The sequence below is a fragment of the Tiliqua scincoides genome, chromosome 11 (genome assembly GCF_035046505.1).
Source record: "Tiliqua scincoides isolate rTilSci1 chromosome 11, rTilSci1.hap2, whole genome shotgun sequence".
Classification (NCBI taxonomy): domain Eukaryota; kingdom Metazoa; phylum Chordata; class Lepidosauria; order Squamata; family Scincidae; genus Tiliqua; species Tiliqua scincoides.
The window spans coordinates 15,828,778-15,848,248 of NC_089831.1; the positions used below are offsets into that span (position 1 = coordinate 15,828,778).

The 19,471-nt window shown below is 45.9% G+C and overlaps 1 protein-coding gene across 3 annotated transcripts in view; it reads right to left on the bottom strand.

Annotated features, from left to right (window-relative positions):
* KIRREL3 (kirre like nephrin family adhesion molecule 3) overlaps window positions 1-19,471 on the bottom strand; it is a 193,704-nt gene that overhangs the window by 19,469 nt on the left and 154,764 nt on the right. For all 3 annotated transcript variants that reach the window (XM_066639822.1, XM_066639821.1, XM_066639820.1), the window contains one exon: window positions 8,818-8,927. In XM_066639822.1, the coding sequence (XP_066495919.1) occupies window positions 8,818-8,927 (110 nt within the window). The remainder of the gene's footprint in view (window positions 1-8,817; window positions 8,928-19,471) is intronic.

Below are 19,471 nucleotides of genomic sequence, written 5' to 3' on the forward strand. Positions count from 1 at the left end.
ATGGCTGAAGATTCCAATATGCTTTTGTGCTTTGGTCATGCTGCTGTCAACACAGATGGCTGGTGATAAAGCTATCCATAGACCTGTTAACATTGAGTGGCTGCCATTAACTTATTGCCAGGGCTGTTGAATTCAAGGGCATGTCCAGATTTTTGCAGGGAGGTGGAGGTGGAAGGGGGAGAGACGAGGCAACAGCTTCTAATTCTTTCTGGCACCCCAGCTTGCCAACAAACATTGCTGGCCTGAGCGGTACACAATGGCTGGGTGGCGATCTTGCCAAATGCCAAGTGGGGACTCTTCAAAAGGCCTGTGCCACTGCTGTTGTGTCCCCTGGAGCTTAAAGTTCTCTGCTCTTGACTTTAGCTATTTTTTCTATTACTACTGAATAGCTATTGGTGTAGTAACATCAAGGCACCAGTAGATCTGGTGGAGCATCAAAAGCATGCAAACATCTTTCCCAGCACATCACTGGAAGATAGCAGTTGGCTCATTTCAAGGAGGCCAAATGACTTCTTTTAAACAATATTTTGTTGCCATAATTAACTCCAACTGCTATGCATACATCACCCCAGTAAACTTTATAACAGTCTTGTATGAAAGGCTTCTTTTCTTTGTCCCCAGCTAGTACAGAATTATTTTACCATGGTGGCCAAATGGTTTAAATCTTCCCTTTTGTATGACCTCACTAGGTCACCTTTTAGGCAAACTGAGATTGGTTCTCCATCTAAAACATGGGGCTATTATCATCATCTTTCAGGCTTAGAAAAATGGCTTAATTTGGGCATTGTACCAAACCACAGTTGATTATCTTTGGGTATGATGTGAAGTCTGACTAGCCACACGATGGTTTATAATTGCTTGACAAAGCAGAAAACCCCTTTGCATCAAAAAGCTTTTTACAAACAAGAAAATCTGAATAGTGGGCAAAGACTTTTCTAGAATTGGATCCTGGTTTTCTACTGCAGGGAATTTTTACTGTAGGGGAATGTTCACAGATTTTCTCAGTCTAGGATTGTCAGCCCTCCAGGACTGGCCTGGAGTTGCCAGTAACCTCGAGGTCTCCTGAAAGCAATTCTGGAAATTTTAACACAGCCTCCAGGAATTTCCAAGATAATTTCATGTTGGGGAAGGGGCACATCTCCAAGAAATAGCTTTGGTTGGAGTTGCCTCCCTCCATTCATTGTCCTCTTCCACGTAGGAGACTTTTGAATATGAAATGGTGTTTCTATTGCGATGTCAATATGTGTTTTATATTTGGAGCATCCAGGAATAAGTGTTTTGACAGTTTTTGTGTGCTCAGCACTTGTACTGTGTTGAAGAGGGGCAAAGTTTCCCACTTCAGCAGCAACAAAACAGAGGACGAGTGTGTGAAAATTCTGCAAACCAAATATTATGACTGTTGCTGGCAGTGAAAGTCATGTATCAGATTTGGCTAGGGTGGTGGGGGCATTAGTCTTGCAGCCACTTGTGGCCTGGCTTGGGCTCTGCTCAAGCGTCACCTGTGACACTTTTCCACTGCATCAGGGACAGGGCTGTAGCAATTTATGCAGTGATGGAAATGATTAACATATCAGTTGTGCATCTTGGTTTGCACTGTGTTAATCTCGGTTTTTGGCATTGTTGTTCAGAACAGACAGAGAAGTTTCTGCATTGTGTGCAATTATACTGTTTTTAATTATTTCAGGCACCACAAACAATGTTTGTGGTGGCCACTGTGTGGTGATCTGTGGGTTGGGTTCAGGACCCAGAACTACAACAGATGATAATTGTGCCTGGCTGCACAAAGGGCTTTGAAGGGCTTTAATCCCAATCCTGTACCAGGAAAGGTACAGGATTTCTTTCTATTATATAAGAGACAGGAGCAGTTGATTTTGTCATGGTAGAGCCATTCTGAAGCAAAGACAATACCCAAACTAAATAGGAACAGCAAGCATGGCCAACCGCAAATAGGGATCTGCACACCCATTCTGTCTACCAGGTGTCCATCTTTGTCCCCCAATCTCATACTGACTAGCTCAGTCTTGTGCTTCATACTGATCTCAAACCCAGCTTAGATCCCTCCACTGATATTGACCTATTTACTAAGTGAATGGCACTAGGTTTGCTAATCTTTGTAGCTCTCCACTTGAAAACCACTTGGCTTACTGTTGCATATCCTCCACTATTGCATATCTTCCACTATCCTTTATAATTGGTATAATGCAAAATAGCTTATGCAATAAGCTGCGGTCTGGGTTTTTTTTTTGCCTTTTTCATTAATTTTTTTGCAGCAACTATTGGGAAACGTGTCACGCTATATCACCTTAACAAGCAAGCTTCGAGGCCTATGGAATTAGGGCTTCCAAAATGACCTAGACTAGCATTTCTCAACATTTGTCCTCGGTTGTACCACTTCTCACGGTCCACCTATTGGAAGAGGCAGGCCTCTTACTGATGATTGTCATGTCGCCTGTGGTCTCCCAACCCAGAAGTACCTGGTAATGTCATCACCAGTTACTGCTGGTGGTACTCTGAATAGGTGGCCCATGTGAAGCGGTACGGCAAAGGACAAATGTTGAGAGACACTGATCTAGTCTATATCTTTGCTGGTTTAGCTTTCCTAGAGAAGTAGGCTACCCCCATGTGCCTGCCAAGGTGATTTGAAGATCTGGCTTGAAAAAGGGTGCCTAGAGAGAGAGAGAGAGAGAGAGAGAGAGAGAGAGAGTCAATGGATTTCAACTATATAAGAGTGCTAGAGAGGGAGAGTAAGCTCATCGACAAAGGTAGCGAGGGATAAAATTAATTACTGTTCTAAAATCAATGGAGGTCTTGAACAGCTGTTTTTAAAGCTTCTGACAAAGAAAATGAACAGAAAAGAAGGGAAGAGGAAGGCGAAATAACAGCCTTTGCGTGCGGATGCCTGAGGGCTACAAGCCTGTGCTTGTGTTAAATATGTTTAGTTATAGAACAAAATTATTTGGAAGGAAAAGGATGAACAAATGATAGGGAGCTAACTCTGCCTCTTAACTGAAATAAGGTGTGTTACTTTCACGATACACCTGTTTATGTATACAAGAACTGGACCAATTCTGATCTGACTGCAACAGTGCTGTGGATGACAACATCACACACCTGAACCAGAAATTGTAGAAAACTAGCATCCAAATCCTACAGCATGGTTCGAACCACTGTAGCTGCAGCAATTCATCAAACATGCTTTTCAAGCCCCATAAGGCAGTGGTTCCCAAACTGTGTGCTGTGGCTCCCCAGGAAGCCGTGGAATCCTTGTGAAAGGCCTGTAGTTGTAATGGGGAGCTGTGGCCAATGGTTCAGTAGATCAAGGGAGCGGCCAGTTGGAAAAAGTTTGGGAACCACTGCCATTAGAGCTTGAAACATGCTCTGTGTACTCACATATACAGAACTGTGAAATGTGCACAGACCAAATTACAACAGCCTGTGATTATTCTATCCCGGACGCCCGAGATGTACTTAACTGTGGCACTGAAATTGGGACTTGTGCATGAGAAGCACATGTTGTGCTGCTGACCTATGAGTCTTGCTAATGTATGTGTTTGTGCTGCCATTACTGGATTTCTTTGACCAGGCCCTCTCTTTGGTCCAACCTGTTGTCTCCCGACCAATGTGCTGTCAGGCCAGTGTGCCTGGTGATGGTGGCTACTGGTCATGCAGCAGTGTGAATGGGTCAGGCTCTGGTGCCATCCTGGCAACTTCTTTCCTGGTGCAGTGGCCCTCCAAGGATTGGTTCTGATGTGTTTTTTTTCATCTGGAGGCTTTAAAATAGTATGGCTGTGAAGCAGTGGCATCGCTAAGGGGGTGCAGGGGTGCGGGCTGCATTGGGTGACGCGCACAGGAGGGTGACACCGGTACTGGCCAAAACTTTTAATCTTGGTATTTTTGAATAATACCATCATGTTATATATCATTTGGTGTGTGATTTCATGCAGAATGCAATGAAAAAAACTGCACTGAGCTACTTCTATCAAAAGTTATAGTTAAAAAAACCAGTGGAGGCGGGCAATGGTGCATTACCACGCCCACTGCCTGGGGCATTGTGCCACTCGCTGCATGGGAGGAGGTCCATCATGCACTGGCCTCCTGCACTGGGTGACGCGACCCCTAGTGCCGCAACTGCTGTGAAGCTCTGCTTGAACACAGGTGGTAAAAGCTTGAGGAGCTACACCAAGCTGCAGCAACAGTGGTGTAAGTTTGTGCCTTGCGCTAACCACTCACGGCCACAGCTACGTTGACAAATAGTTGGGTTGCTGTATACCTAGCACTGGGCTGGGTTGCTGGCACTGGCTTTTGGATGTGATGTTGCCCCATCGAAAATGCAATGGTTCTCGCATGTCTAATCTCCGCCTTCCCTTGTTCTGATCTTGCTTTGCAGCTTCGACTGGGCAATAATTACAGTGCATTTTAATGTTTTAGAAACAATCTATAAAAAATAAAGGGTGAGAAATAGGTTTGAACAATGTGACCTCCATCTCAAGCAAAGGAAATTGAGCTTCCCGGTATGCTAACTATTAATTAGGAGAGCCACAGCAAACAGTGCCGGTCGCAAGCCAGCGGAGAACAGCACACATGTGATACGGCACTTCACGAAAGAGAGAAAGAGAGTTCCTGGCCGTGTTTATCCAATAGGACCTTTTGTAGTGGAAAACATTAAGAGAAGTCTCCTAGGGGACAAAAAAAACATTAGCCACAGGCAGCCTATAGTCTTGGAAGGAGCAAATTGCACCGCACAAAACCTGATTGCTTTCCTGATGGAATTGCAAAATTTGTGGTTGAAGGGAGTATGGTTGCACTTATACTTTTAAGTCTTCAGCTAAGCTGCCTGATGGCCTCTCGTGAAATCTCGGCGCGGTAATTCAGGCTGGCTTGGAAGCGAGCCCCATCGTGCGCGCACTGTGAGGCGTGTGAAGGACAAGCAGAAAGGGTAATGATGTTCCATAATGCACTGAGTGTCGGGGAGGTGTCATCTAATGGGGCACTGATGTGATGTCTGCTCTTATTTAACATCTGCATTTATATGATCTTGACGTGAGCGGACTCGGCGTGCTAATCATATTCACAGCTGATAGGAAACTGCGAGGTGCTACGAACATCAGGGAGGGCAGAGAGATAATTCAAAGGGACACAGAGAGGTTAGGAATGTGATTAGGAAATATTTACCAGAGTCAGCAAGTGCCCAGATAAGAAGAGCAGAGGCAAAGTATTTGGGGGCCAAGGTTTTGGGGATAGGAGCAGGGTGGTGGTAGAGGCTTATTCCAAGTTTGAGTATCCATGGGCAGGATTCTCACCACTAGGCTCTTCTCTATTGATAGCCCACAGCAAGCTTACAAGGCAGTGGTGAGCTGCAGTAACAGGGATGTTCCTTTTTTTTGGTGACTCAGATGCAGGTAGGCTGGACAAAGAGCTCCTGATTCATAAAGTGGTTCACCCAAAGCAGCTCTCCTCATTATTTACCCCAGAAGTGGTCAGGTGGGACACTGTTGTCTGGGTTTTTTTCCTTTAAAAAAAAACAAAACTCTTCCAGGCTTTGATTGGATTATGGTCAGTGCAGGATGAGGCTCAGCAACTTCCAGCAAGCATAGCTGTGTGACAGTCCTTACATATTAGAGTTGCACAAGTGAAATTTGCACAAGTTGCTGGGTCAAACTGCAAATTTTAGATCATCCATTTTCAACCAGCGTGCCACGGCACACTGGTTTGCTGTGAATGGTCCACAAGTGTGCCATGGGAAATTGGGAAAGGATCATTTTTTTTAGTAGGGCCACTGGAGGATGTGAGCTCCTGACTGGCAGTACAGTATGCCTTGTCAATTGTCAAAAAAACTGATGGTGTGTGTTGAGCATTTTCGAGCCTTGTCAGTGTGCTGTGAGATGAAAAAGGTTGAAAATCACTGTTCCAGGGAGATGTTACAGACTGGCAAAGAGCTTGTCAACCAATTGCTGAAGCAATTGTGATGGTAATAGCTTTTTTTTTTTTCCTTTTCCTTTTAAACAGCTGAAGATGCTGAGCTGGACAGGCAGCCCATGGCTGAAGGTTGATAAACCTCCCCAAAGGAAGAATCAGCATGGAGCTATGGAGGTCACTCACATATACAGGCAGTCCCCCAACTTAAGGACATGCGACTTACAGATGTCCCAACTTAAGGTCGACGATGGGCACAAGCCTAACCAGGTCTACTCAGAAGTAAGTCTTATTTTGTTCAATGGGGCTTACTCTCAGGAAAGTGTGTTTAGGATTGCAGCCTATGTTGTGCTTTTGTTCAGGTGCAATCCATTCGACGCAGTGTTTTTGCACAGGCTTGACAGCACTGGTTTGCGGGAGGGAGGGAGAAAGACACTGTGGTTTGGAGCTTCAGATGTGGTAGATAAAGGACAGCCAGTACAGGACTTACTAGAATGTCACTCATGTCCCTTTCTAACTAATACAAAATATCAATTGTAACTCTGTTACAAGGCCCATGTTGTAGATTTAAAGGGGGGGGAGCAGAGTTACCAAGGAATGTACATTCACCCGGGAGTGAATTATCTATTTCGTAGATTATTTATAGAAATAAATGCTGTTTTTACTGTTTTATAGTATTTATAAAAATATTGTTTGTACTGTTTTTTTCAGCTGCTTCAGAATGTTCACAATTTTGTTTATGTCGCATAAAATAGATGATGTTCCAGCTTAAGTGCAGACCTCCAGGACCTACACTATGCTTAAGTAGGGGGGCTGCTTGTAGTTATTGTCTCCCCAGAATACCTTCCTCGCCCCGGGATTGGCTTGCTCAATCTATGCACAGCAGGTTGTCTTGCTGCATTCATGCCATTGATGTAGTCCTGCCAGGGCTTCATCATTGCTGTTCATTAGTGAGGCCGGATTCCGTAACTTGATCTGTCAGTTCATTGACAAATTCAGAGTCTCTTATTAGGGTCCTATTGAACATGCACAGACTGGGCATTTTCTTGCTAGAGGCAGGAGCATGTGTGCCCAGTGATGCGAGGAACGGGAAGGCAAGACAGTGGGGCTTTTGATAATGAAGGAAATATTCATTAGCACGAAGGTCCCACTGTCTGGAAGAGAGACAGAGCTCCAGAGCATCAAATGTTGCACAGATAAAAGATGGAACGATTATTCTGCTACTAAGTATGTTGTTAAGGACGGCATTTTAAAGGGCTCCATTGTAGTCACAAGTTCCAGTTTGAAGGTCTGTGCTGACAGCAGAGACATTCAGAAAGCAGCACAGACCATGGACAGCTGAGTACACCCTGCGAATGGCACAAGGTAAATGTCAGTCCTGCTGCCTGCAGATAAGCGAATCCGCGGATAGTGGGGACTGTATGAACTCACCACTGCATTTCAATTTCCCTTCCAGAAGGGGCAGCTAATGAAGGAGGGCACAGAAACTCAAGAGTGGAGCACCATTTCCAAGTACTTGACATTGTGGGAGAGAACAGATGAGACAATGTAGGGCTTCGGTCAGCCTCCTAACTAAAAAAAAAACACACCTCACCACCTTTAGAATGTGAGAAATTTTCAGTTGATAACAAGGAAAGGGGAAAAAAAAAAGATGTGGTGTCTTGTAGTTAGTGCAACAGAGTACCAAGGTCTACAGGAATACCTCATCTATTTCACCCCTTCTGGTCATCGGTTTTGTGCCCAAATACAGGTATCCCCCCATCTGACGGTTCATTTTCCAACAATCAGCTCTCTCAATACATTTCACTTATACCCAGAAGTCATTCATTCAGTACATGCTCTTTCAACCTCTCTCTGCTGTTCTAAAGGCTATAATTGCCCTCCCTCCTGTTGGTTTGCATTTGGTATAGTGATTCCAACTGTGGTATATATGCCTATCCCTGGCCCATTTGAGCCTGAAGGTGGTTGTGCTTGCAACAGACTGTCAGGTCTCCCTTTGAGCTGGCTGGCTTGACAGTAATGAGGCTAACCACCCTCACCTGGGAAAGTTCATATAAGAAGAGCTCTGCTGGATCAGCCAAAGGCCCATCTAGTCCAGCTTCCCGTATCTCACAGTGGCCCACCAGATGCCTCAGGGAGCACACAAGACAAACAAGATACTTGCATCTTGTTGCCACTCCTTTGCTTGGCATTCTGAGGTAGCCTACTTCTAAAACCAGGAGGTTGCACATACCCATCGTGGCTTGTAACCTGTGATGGTATTTTCCTCCACAAATCTGTCCAATCGCCTTTTAATAAGCATCTGGGCCAGTCACCATCACCACATCCTGTAGCAAGGAGTTCCACAGACTAGTTACATGCTGGGTAAAGAAATATATTCTTTTGTAAGTTCTAACTCTCTCAACAATCAATTTTAGTGGATGTCTTCTGGTTCTGGTGTGGTGTGAGAATGAAAAGAATATTCTTCTGTCCATTCTATCCATCCCCTGCATACCTCTGTCTTGCAGCTACACATCATGGAGGCCTTTTCAGTCTGGCTTAGATATTAATGACTAATTAGATGATGATGATGATATGCTGCTCAGCTCCTTCGTGTCCATTTACAGCCATGTCAGATTCCCCATTGAGGCCAGAAGCCTCTCTTTTCAAGATAGCCTCTGGGTTATTGCAAAGGGCTGTAATAACAGCCCCTTTGCCAGCTTTGTCTTCATTAGCAAAAAATTGCACTCAGGGAGTTTTTAACAGCAGCGCAACTTAACAGCTTTGAGCGACGTGCAAGATTTTTGGAAGAGCATCCTTTGCCTTGAGCAGAGCTTAGTGCATTGAACCTCGGGTGCCTGCACTCATTACTGTCAAAGGTTACGCAGAGTAACAGATTAAGGGAAAGAGAGCATAAATCCTTACCATCAACTGCTTGATCGTTGAATGTTCCTCAGTTTCTCTGCCTGAGGCAGACTCCTTGTGTACAATCTCCACGCGGATATCATTCTTGGCTGAAACCACACCTTTCAGATCTAAGCAAGAGGAAAAGCCAAAAAAATAAAAAACTAAAAAGGTCACACAGAAGCTGGTTGCAGTGCAACTATGCTCTATGCCAGGGGTGCCCAAACCCTGGCTCTGGGGCCACATGTGGCCCTCGAGGCTTCTCAATGCGGCCCTCAGGGAGCCCCCAGTCTCCAATGAACCTCTGGCCCTCCGGAGATTTGTTGGAGCCCACACTGGCCCAACGCTACTGCTCTCAGCGTGAGGGCGACTGTTTGACCTCTCATGCGAGCTGTGGGATGAGGGCTCCTTCCACTGCTTGCTGTTTCACGTCTGTGATGCAGTAGCAGCAGCAAAGGAAAGGCCAGCCTTGCTTTGTGCAAGGCCTTTTGTAGGCCTTGAGCTATTGCAAGACCTTCATTCATTCATATAAGTTCATCTTTAATACATTCATTTATGTTAACTTATGTAAATTTATTCAAATTTTAAATGTAAATCAATTCCTTTTTTCCCCCAGCCCCTGACACAGTGTCAGAAAGATGATGTGGCCCTCCAGCTAAAATCTTTGGACACCCCTGCTCTATGCAAACTGCCTAGTGGTTATGCTGGATCAGGTCTAGGCAAGTCTGGGTTCAGCTCTTAACCATGAAGTTTAATGGATGACCTTGGGCCTAACCTACTTCTTAGGAACATACAATCAAATGTTCACCATCTTGAGCTCCTCTGAGGAAGTGTGGATTAAAAATACATCAATTTTTTAAAATTATATGTTTGCATTAGAGCAGGGGTGCCCAAACCCCGGCCCTGGGGCCACTTGCGGCCCTCGAGGATTCCCAATGTGGCCCTCAGAGAGCCTCCAGTCTCCAATGAGCCTCTGGCCCTCCCGAGATTTGCTGGAGCCCACACTGGCCCTATGCAACTGCTTTCAGCGTGAGGGTGACTGTTTGACCTCTTGCGTGAGCTGTGGGATGAGGGCTTCCTCCACTGCTTGCTGTTTCACATCTGTGATGCAGTAGCGGCAGCAAAGGAAAGGCCAGCCTTGCTTTGTGCAAGACCTTTTATAGGCCTTGAGCTATTGCAAGACCTTCATTCATGTAAATTTATTCAAATTTTAAATGTAAATTAATTCTTTTTTCTCCCGGCCCCCCGACGCAGTGTCAGAGAGATGATGTGGCCCTCTTGTCAAAAACTCTGGACACCCCTACATTAGCGCATCGGATTTTCTTGCTTCAGGGAGTCCTTTACCATGTAGTTAAAATAACCACTGTTATTCTTTCAACAAAAAAGGTTATTCTTTCAACAACAGCATTGTTATTCTTTCAACAAAAAATGGTTTTTAATGATTGTGCAAAGAACCTGGATGGTGCGTTTTAGGAGCTGGACTTAGATCAAGAAGATCCAAGTTCAAATCCCCGCTCAGCCGTGAAGCTTTCTGGATGACCTTGGGCCAGTCATGCTCTCAGTCTCATCTACCTCACAGGGTTGTTGTGAGAACAAAAGGAGAGAAGGAACTATGTACACTATCCCAAGCTCCTTGGAGAAAGGGCAATATAAAACTGTGAACAATACATAAGTATCAGAAGGAAGAAGTCCTGTCTCCCAAAGTGCCTCAGGATCTTAAAGAAAGATACAAGCAAACCATACAAACCACTGGGGAGGAAAATGTGCTGGGATTGAGAGATAGTTGCTAAATTTAAGAGTGCAACCACTTCAAAGGTACCTCTTTGCCCTGACTTGTCAATTCCAATGTGGCATCGCAGTGTGTTGCAGAGAATTCTGGGAATGTTCTAGACCAGTGGTTCCCAAATTGTTGGGTTACATCCCTCCAGCCAAGGAAGCACTTAGGTTTGTCCCCAAAGGGTGGAGGCGGGGGGACTGCAGCGATGGAACTGCAGCGACCCCAGGACCACGCTGCTGCTGGGGAAAGGGGTGAGTTCCTGGCTAACCTGAAACCAGCAGTGGGGTCCAGGGGTGTGGGGAGCATTGCGGACACTGCCGCAGCGCCCCCCAAACCTGGAAAATAAAGAAAATCATGATCGGAAGTCACTTCCGCGATCCTGGGGATCATGTTGCTGCAATCCCCTTCAAGTACTTAGGCCAGTGTTTCTCAAACTGTGCGTCGCGAGCCAATTTTAGGTGGGTCCCCATTCATTTCAATATTTTTAATATATTACACTTGATGCTTCTATGGTAGGTGATTGCATTTGGGGAAATGTTACAGTCCTGTACTTTTAACAAGCTATTATGTTTGTTTTTTTTTTAACAGTGATAGTAAATGGAACTTACTTCAGGATAAGTGTGGGCAGGGTTGCGGCCTAGGATTGTTTTAAAAATTTTCCTGCTTGATGACGCCACTTCCCGTCATGACATCACTTCTGGTGGGTCCCAACAGATTCTCATTCTAAAAAGTGGGTCCCGGTGCTAAATGTGTAAGAATCACTTACTTAGGCTGTTCCCTCCTCCTAAAGAGGACTTTATTCTAAACATGTTCTAGACAAGATTAGGACTGCTGGGCTTCACTGTCCCCTGCTTGGACAAAGAACATCACCTAAACAATAAGCCAAGAAAGGCAGCAAAGACCATATTCCTTGTTGTCTGTTCTTTAGGCACACTGTTGCATTAAGTGAGCCTGGTTTATGCCTTGGTTTAGAGCTAGAGCGGTGTTTGCAGAGGGCCCCATGCTCCATTCCTGGCATCTCCAAAGTTATGTTGGTTGGCAACCTTCAGTCTCGACAGACTATAGTATCAGCCTACAGCACCCAGTATTCCCAGGCGGTCTCCCATCCAAGTACTAACCAGGCCTGAGCCTGCTTAGCTTCCGAGATCAGACGAGATTGGAGGGTTAGGAAGAACCTAATAACTTGCTGGGCATTGTTCTCTGCCCTGCCTGGGGGATGTTACCAGCCAGCATCAACATTGCTGAACTAAATGGACCCAACGCATAAAGTGGCTTCCCATGTGCTCAACTGCTGACCTGGAAGCCAAGGTTGCCCCCCTGTGTATGTGCCTTTGATTCACTCTGCTAACAAAACAGAGGCATTAATTAGGGAGGTATTTTTGGCATGCTCAGTGAGTTGGTAGCAGATGCTGAACTTGAAGGGGACAGCCGGTTCTTGTGCGGAGTGGAGAGAAAAGAAGGACGGTGCGATTTAGCTGCTTGCTTCCCAGCTCCCCCTTCTATTTCCCAGGAGAAGCCTGATGCTCTTTGAAGAGGCTGATTTTTGAAAAAAAAAAATTAAACCAAAGATACTGAGCAGCGGGTTTGCAAGAAGAGAAAATGCTTCTGTTTCTGTGTTACTGAATATTAAAGACAGAGAGGGAGATAAATCTAAACAGCCTCTGGCTTTGAAGAAACAGATTGAAAGGTGGATTTCCAGTTTGTAACTAGCCCTTGTGTTTTCCAGGACCTCCTGAACTGAACTGTAGAGCTTGGATATTCTGGTACCTTTTAAGGGTAGATCTACACTACAGACTTAAACTGGTTCAGTTTCTTCTTCCCGGGGACTTCAGGGGACTGTAGTTTAGGAGTGAGGGTGGACAGGACTGGTACATTCATGTGGCTGAGAGAGGCCTCATTGGGCAGGTGTGTGAGTGATGCAGTCAGAGGTGCCCTCTTACTGCACAAGGGGAAGACGCTAGAGGCAGTGATGTGTTCAAGTACCTCACCCCAAGTCTCAAGCTATGTCTCAAGTCCTTGCTCAAATTCTTGAGTCAAGTCTCAAGTCACAACTCAGGTCTCTGAGCCAAATTTCACAAAAAAAGGGTGGTGGTGGTGGGGTGTGTGTGTGTTAATTCCCCCTCCCAATGGCAGACACTTCTGGATGCTTGCTCCCTTCTGCCCAGCTGCCCAAGTCACTGCCTCTTGGTCCCGAGTTGAGTCTGAGACAGTGATTTATGGAACTTAAGCCTGACTTGGGAGCAGGTTGCGGGACTCAAGTCTACATCACTGGGCAGAGGCTTTGTGTAGCACTCAGAGCAACAGTGTTCGAGACTGATTTGAGTGCATTCCTTCAGCAAATCCGTACATGAGCCCCACGAAATGAACAGAAACTGTCCAACGAACATAGGAGAATTTCCCTGTGGACTGGATTGTGCTTCATGTTAATTAGCAGGGGGTGGGGTGGGCGAATGTCATTTGGGTTTTTCTGCCTCAAGCAGCAAAATATCTCAAGTCTAGCTCTGGATGCAGTCAATCAGCTTGGCTCAAAGTGGCAGGCTCGAGCTCTCTGCCTCCCCCACTCTGACATTCCATTAAACATTTGCAGAATTAGGCTTAATTTAGTCATCCTTTTTGGCGTTCCTGATTTTCTGTTTGATTACAAAAACCTGGGGGGGGGGGAAATACTTGAAAAGTAAGGTCTTTTGTATCCTGCATTTTGTGTTCTGCAAAATGTGGCCTGGGTGGATGGTGAAAAGGGGGGTAGCAGGGATTTAACTACGCCAGGGACTTGGGGAAAGGGGCACTTTACAACCTAATCTGGAAACAGACGAAGACGGGAGCTGTTTTGAAAGCCCTATAAATAATGCATGCTTTTTCAGGTGACAGGTTATGAATCATCTCTCTGGCTGGTTTTTGAAAGATGGAATACTTTATAGGAGACTCTAACTCAAGTGCTCATGTGTCTGCTGTTCTGTCTGTCGTCCAGACAAGAGGATGCTTCTGGCTTCCAAGGGACGTGGAGAGATAGCGCAGCAGCCTAGAGGAGAGCACGGAGGACCCTGCCGGTGGCACTCTAGGGCTCAGAAGAGGCCTCCTCTCAAGGCCCCTATGTTGTTGCTTGGGCACGTTCAGACTAAAGCAAAAGCCTAGCAAGGCAAAGTGCTGCTGGATCACGTGGGAATATGCAAAAAAAAAAGTTTCCTTTGCATGGACTTTGCTGTCTGTATTTGTGACACCTGCCTGGACTTCACTCCCCTCCCCCCCCCCGGTCTGGCATAGCGGTAGGGTCAGTGCCGGGTTGCAGAAGAGACTCTGGTGCCACCCCCATGGCATGGTTGGCCACCTCTCCCAATGGACTGTGCTGAATCCTCAGTCAGAGAAAGAGCATATTGCATTGTTTAAAAAGGTGGTGGTAGCCACCACTCCAAAGCGCTCCCGCTACCTGCCACTGGCCCTTGAAGCCGCAGTGACATGCAGTGTGGTCCAAGGTCAGGGAGGCAGACCTGGAAGTATGCAGGTGACGTGATGACATCACACCACAAGGCGTTCAGGGGGCTACCTCGGCACTTGTGCAATCACACCAGAGGCTGAGCTCTCTGCTGCAGCACTACTCTCGCTAGAGCTTGAGGCAATGACAGCTCAGCCTCCCCTGTGATTGCGCAACCATTCAGAAATTAGGTGGAGTGCATACCCAATCACAGGGGAGACTGAGCCTCACATACAGGGAGAGACAAGAGCGTGTGGCAGCTATTTTCATTGGAGGCACTTGTGGCTCTGAGGCTATTTTCACTGGAAGCAGGACAGGAGAGGGGAGGCTCTGCCTCTCCTGACTGCACAGCCCTGTGAAGTCAACTACTGGGTACGGCCTTAAGGCTGCGTCCTAGGTCTCTTAAGGTACCCAACTATGAAGGGTAAATCTCTTCCCTCTGGGCTCTTGGAGGAAAATGCCTCACAACTGACCTTCCTCAATGGCAGAAGAACTGGAAAGACAGGAGTGCAATTGGGCATTTAGACAACTGAAGAGAAGCCTTCAATCCACCTAGAAGAGCTGCTGACAACCACCATTCTCCTTCTCAACTCCCAGCCCTAGACACAGGGCAAGGAGGGGAACAAAGCAGCAACAAGAACACAGCTTCCTGGGAAATCTGCTTCTCTGCCACGAGTCTCAAAGGAGTAAATGCCACAGAGACCAGAAATTCACAGTCAGAATTTTCTGTCTGGGGACATTAGGTGATAAAGAGGTGAAGAATGTTGCAACCATCCATGGGAGGTTTGTCACAGGGGGTAATTTTGAGTGCAGGTTCCTGAGGCTGAGGTTTCCAGCATCTCTTAGGGTGATTTTATTTTTAAATCCTAATTTATACAGCGCTGGTGATCTTAGTTTACTGCATGCAATGAGGCTGTGACTTAACTGAAACCTACCAGGCATTTGCTACAGCTGAATTTTGGAGAAAGAGAAGAGAGAGGCAAGGCAAAAGATGGGTAAAGAGGAGAAAATCTATAAAGAGAAGGACGGTGGGAGGCAAAGAGAAACAAAAAGAGAAGGGCAGATCTAGCTAGGTAAAGAGATAGGTAAAGAAAGGTAAAAATCACAGGTAAGAAACAATCATAATGAATCCCATGTTGCATTCATGAGTCCTGGAAATAGTGAGTCCTGGAAATGGTTGGCAACCTTCAGTCTAGAAAGACTATGGTATAAGCCTACAGCACCCGGTATTCCCTGGCGGTCTCCCATCCAAGTACTAACCAGGCCTGACCCTGCTTAGCTTCCAAGATCAGAGGAGATCGGACATGTGCCTGGAAATACTTGAAAGTATTTCTTGTCCCTGCAGTATCCCATGGCAGAACTTGTGATTGCACTTCTCTATGATCAGATTTACCCACAGCGTTCTTCAGGCTATCTCATGGATAAATGTAAATCTGTTCATCCACAAGTTTCACCATGGAAGAACAATGGGGCACAAGGCAACACTGTGTTTTTGTTTTTGTGTGATAAATGCATATACATTCTCCCTAGTACAGAAAACCATCTTGCTTCTTATCGAGGCCTGGTGCAAGGAATGTGGCTGTTTGCCATCAATGGAATGCAGAGAGACAAACTTTTGATTGGAGGGGGGGAGGGAGGTCTTGGTGGTTTGAAGCGAAGAATTAAGGTTACTAATACCTGGAGTGTGTTTGAATTAGCACCTCTACCTCCAGGGCCAAGGGCTTCTAACTTAATTGATAACCTTGTGCCATCAACCAAATCAATACTTAATTTAGCGGCTTTCTTTCCGCTTTCCTCTTGATAATGCGTTCTTCTTTAAGACTGCTGTTTGCCTGACCTCCGGGCATTAGCTAATAATGGGAATATGAACAAATCACGATGGAATTTTCCAAGCTTCAAGATGCTAAAAAAGCAAGTTCCCTTTCTAATGTTGTGTGTGTGTGTGTGTGTGTATTTTCCCTGTTATGGTTTATTGCTCCTTCCTCTTTTCTGTCCAAGAACAGGAATAATGTCCTCAGTGCCAAAGCCGCCGCGTTTAATCACAATGAAAAGCCAATTATGGCCTCATCGAGTCCTCTCTTAGGGACGTTACTTCTTAAATAACTTGTGGCTTGTAATGTCATCTAGGAAACAACAACAGATGAGTATTAAGCCAGTTAAAATATGTCCCCTGGGGAATCTCTCGGTTTACTGTATACATAATTTGCTTGTGTGCCTTGTGCTTCCTCTCATTAAACTGGTAGCAAGCTCTGCCTTCTGTGATACCTGCTCTGCTGCCCATGTCCTGTCATTAGCTTAGTCAGGCTTTCCCTGACACTTTGCCAATAAGTTGGGGCAGTCTCCAAAAGCACCTTGGCTTCAAGCTGGAGGAACCTCAACTAACAACTTCATTCCTGGGTAATCGAATGTCACCCTTGGGGAACCAGTGTGAGGGAGGTCCCTCCTTACAGTGCATTTTATATGACCCGTAGCCCTTCTACGATTTGAAGCTATTCAAATAAGGATGCTCCCCTTGGGAGATGAAGGGCGCAATCCTAACCCACTTTCCAGCACCAACATTAGAACAATGCAACTCCAATGTAAGGGGACAAACATTGCCTAACCTTGAGGAGGCCTCCGTGACTGCCCCCCCAACTGCAGGATGCAACACATGCCCCACAGGAACGGCTATGCCAGTGCTGGAAAGTGGGTTAGGATTGCACTCTAAGGACCCAGTCCTATCCACGTTTCCAGCACTGTTGCAGCTGCCAATAGGGAATGTGCCACATCCTGTGGTGGTGGTGGGCAGTCACAAAGGTCTCCTCAAGGTAAGGGAATGTTTGTTCCCTTACCTTGGGGCCGCAATGCGGCTGCATTGGCGCAGGAAAGTTGGATAGAATTGCACCCTAAGGCTACATTCCTCAACACACTTACCTAGGAGTAAGTCTCATTGAACCAAATGGGACTTACTCCTGAGGAGACATGCATTAGGATTACACTGCAATGCAAACACACAACTTTTCTACATTTTTTCAAAGTTAAAAAAGGTTTTCGTTTTAATAGTTTTAACACTTCTACGATACATTTCTGCAATGTATATACTCTACAAGAATACATAACAGAGATCATAAAGGGAAAAAAAAAGAGAAGAGTGGTTTGTCTAACATGACACGTTTCCCCCAAAGTAGTTAAAACTACAACTACGTGGTTTTTCCATTATAATTGGCTAAGTACCTGAAGCAGAAAGCAGAAGACCTAAATTTTCATTAGAACCAAAATAGCTATTCCGGAAAGTGAGAAACTTCACTAATCTTAATTGAAACGTGCCTGGGCCCTCTCGGCCTTCCCGAGTCTTGCCAAGGTTTGTTAATTTAGTTAATGACAGCATCTTCCAAGTCCTCACAAAACCATTCATTTATTGACTGATGGAACTTTGAGAGGCTCTCCATAACTTTACTCACACTAGTTTAACTCCTGACAAGAAGGAACTACTCTTAAAACTGAGTCTTAATATATAAAAATTGTACAAGTGTTTGCGTTAAAGATGGGGTCTGGCCATCTTACCCATTTTTGTGCCCCCCTTAAATTCTTCACTACTTTGGGAGATTTGAGTTGGGTCCAATAAAGGTATAACCCTACTTTGGCTTTAAGCCCTAATATGCTATGTCTATCTCGTGGCTCATGGGCAAATCACCATGGGGATTCCTAGGTAACTCTTAACGTAGTCTTATGCTCATAAGTGGAACACCATGGAGTTCAACAAAGCAATTGGAAATGAACACACTGGGGCATGTGAAGATCAAACACAACAGTGCTTCACTTACTGTAGTGTCTTCACAATGCGGAAGAGAGCCACAGTTGGAGGCAGGTAGATCTGGCCCAAGGATATGCAGTTCAATTCATTGAGAAGTCACCCTATGCAAGCCCCATTGAAATGAATGAAATGTGGAAATGGTTCCTTTCTGTTGAAGTGGGGCTTGTGCAAGAGAACTGTGTCTCTAACCACTGCATGAATTATGGGAAGGTCATAATGAAATTCGTAAGATTCTATACGTGTTATTTCTGAGTGCTTTGAAGTCAGTCTTTTTCAAACTGTGGGTTGTGACATACTGGCGCGTTCACGATTTACAAATTGAGTCACGTTTTTTTTTTGGTGGATTGCGGGTCTGCCACATTCAGAAAGCTAAAATGGTACATGACCCAAAAGTTGCTTCCAGGTCATACTGTTGTGCGACCCACTTCATTGGCCATGTTGCATTGGTGGCTTGCCACACAGTCTGAGAACTGTGGTAGAAGGTAGCCAATGAAGTGGGTCACCCCCTGTTTTACCTTATAGCTTCTGGTCCTCGGTGGGCCCTGGATCCACCACAGAAACAGCAGTGGGTTGCCATGGTAAGAAGGTTCAGAACCTCTGTTCTAAGTCCCACTGTCTTCAAAGGAACTTGCTCTCAGGTAAGTTTGTATGGGAATTCAGCCTAAGTCTATTAACAAGCTCAAATACAGAAGATAAACATGGCGACGAGTCCCAGTAGGAAAGACTGAGAAATGAGACGACTGTTCTGAGACTGACAAAAAATTACTTTGAAAATTGAAACTGGCCTCCTCAAGGGAGTGTTCACTAATTCACTGAATGGGGGAAAAATGAGCGTGCAGCAGCTTTATAAAGAAGTCTACCTGGCGCCAAGGTTGGCCTTATGCAAGCTTTTCTGGGGAGGGCATGCCACAAATGGGGTGTCACAACCGACAAGGTCCACTTCCTGGACGCCACCTGACTGGCTTAAATTCCCTGGAGGGACTTGGAGAAGTGCCTGTGATGGAGGAAGCAACAGGCAACCTGTTGATGCTTTTTGTACAAGTATGCTGTGTGCTAGAGGTGTCAACACAGTCCTGGAACGAGCTGGAATCCCTAGCATGTACGCACTGCTGAAACAGAGACGCCTGCGTTGGCTCAGTCATGTCGTGAGAATGGATGATGGCCGGATCCCAAAGGATCTCCTCTATGGAGAACTTGTGCAAGGAAAGCGCCCTACAGGTAGACCACAGCTGCGATACAAGGACATCTGCAAGAGGGATCTGAAGGCCTTAGGAGTGGACCTCAACAAGTAGGAAACCCTGGCCTCTGAGCGGCCCGCTTGGAGGCAGGCTGTGCAGCATGGCCTTTCCCAGTTTGAAGAGACACTTGGCCAACAGTCTGAGGCCAAGAGGCAAAGAAGGAAGGCCCATAGCCAGGGAGACAGACCAGGGACAGACTGTACTTGCTCCCGGTGTGGAAGGAACTGTCACTCCCGAATTGGCCTTTTCAGCCACACTAGACGCTGTTCCAGAACCACCATTCAGAGCGCGATACCATAGTCTTTCGAGACTGAAGGTTGCCAACAACAGAGGTGGGGCTGGAGCACCTGCTATGGCTGCTAAAGATCCCAGCTTTAGTCCCTGGCAGATCTCCCACT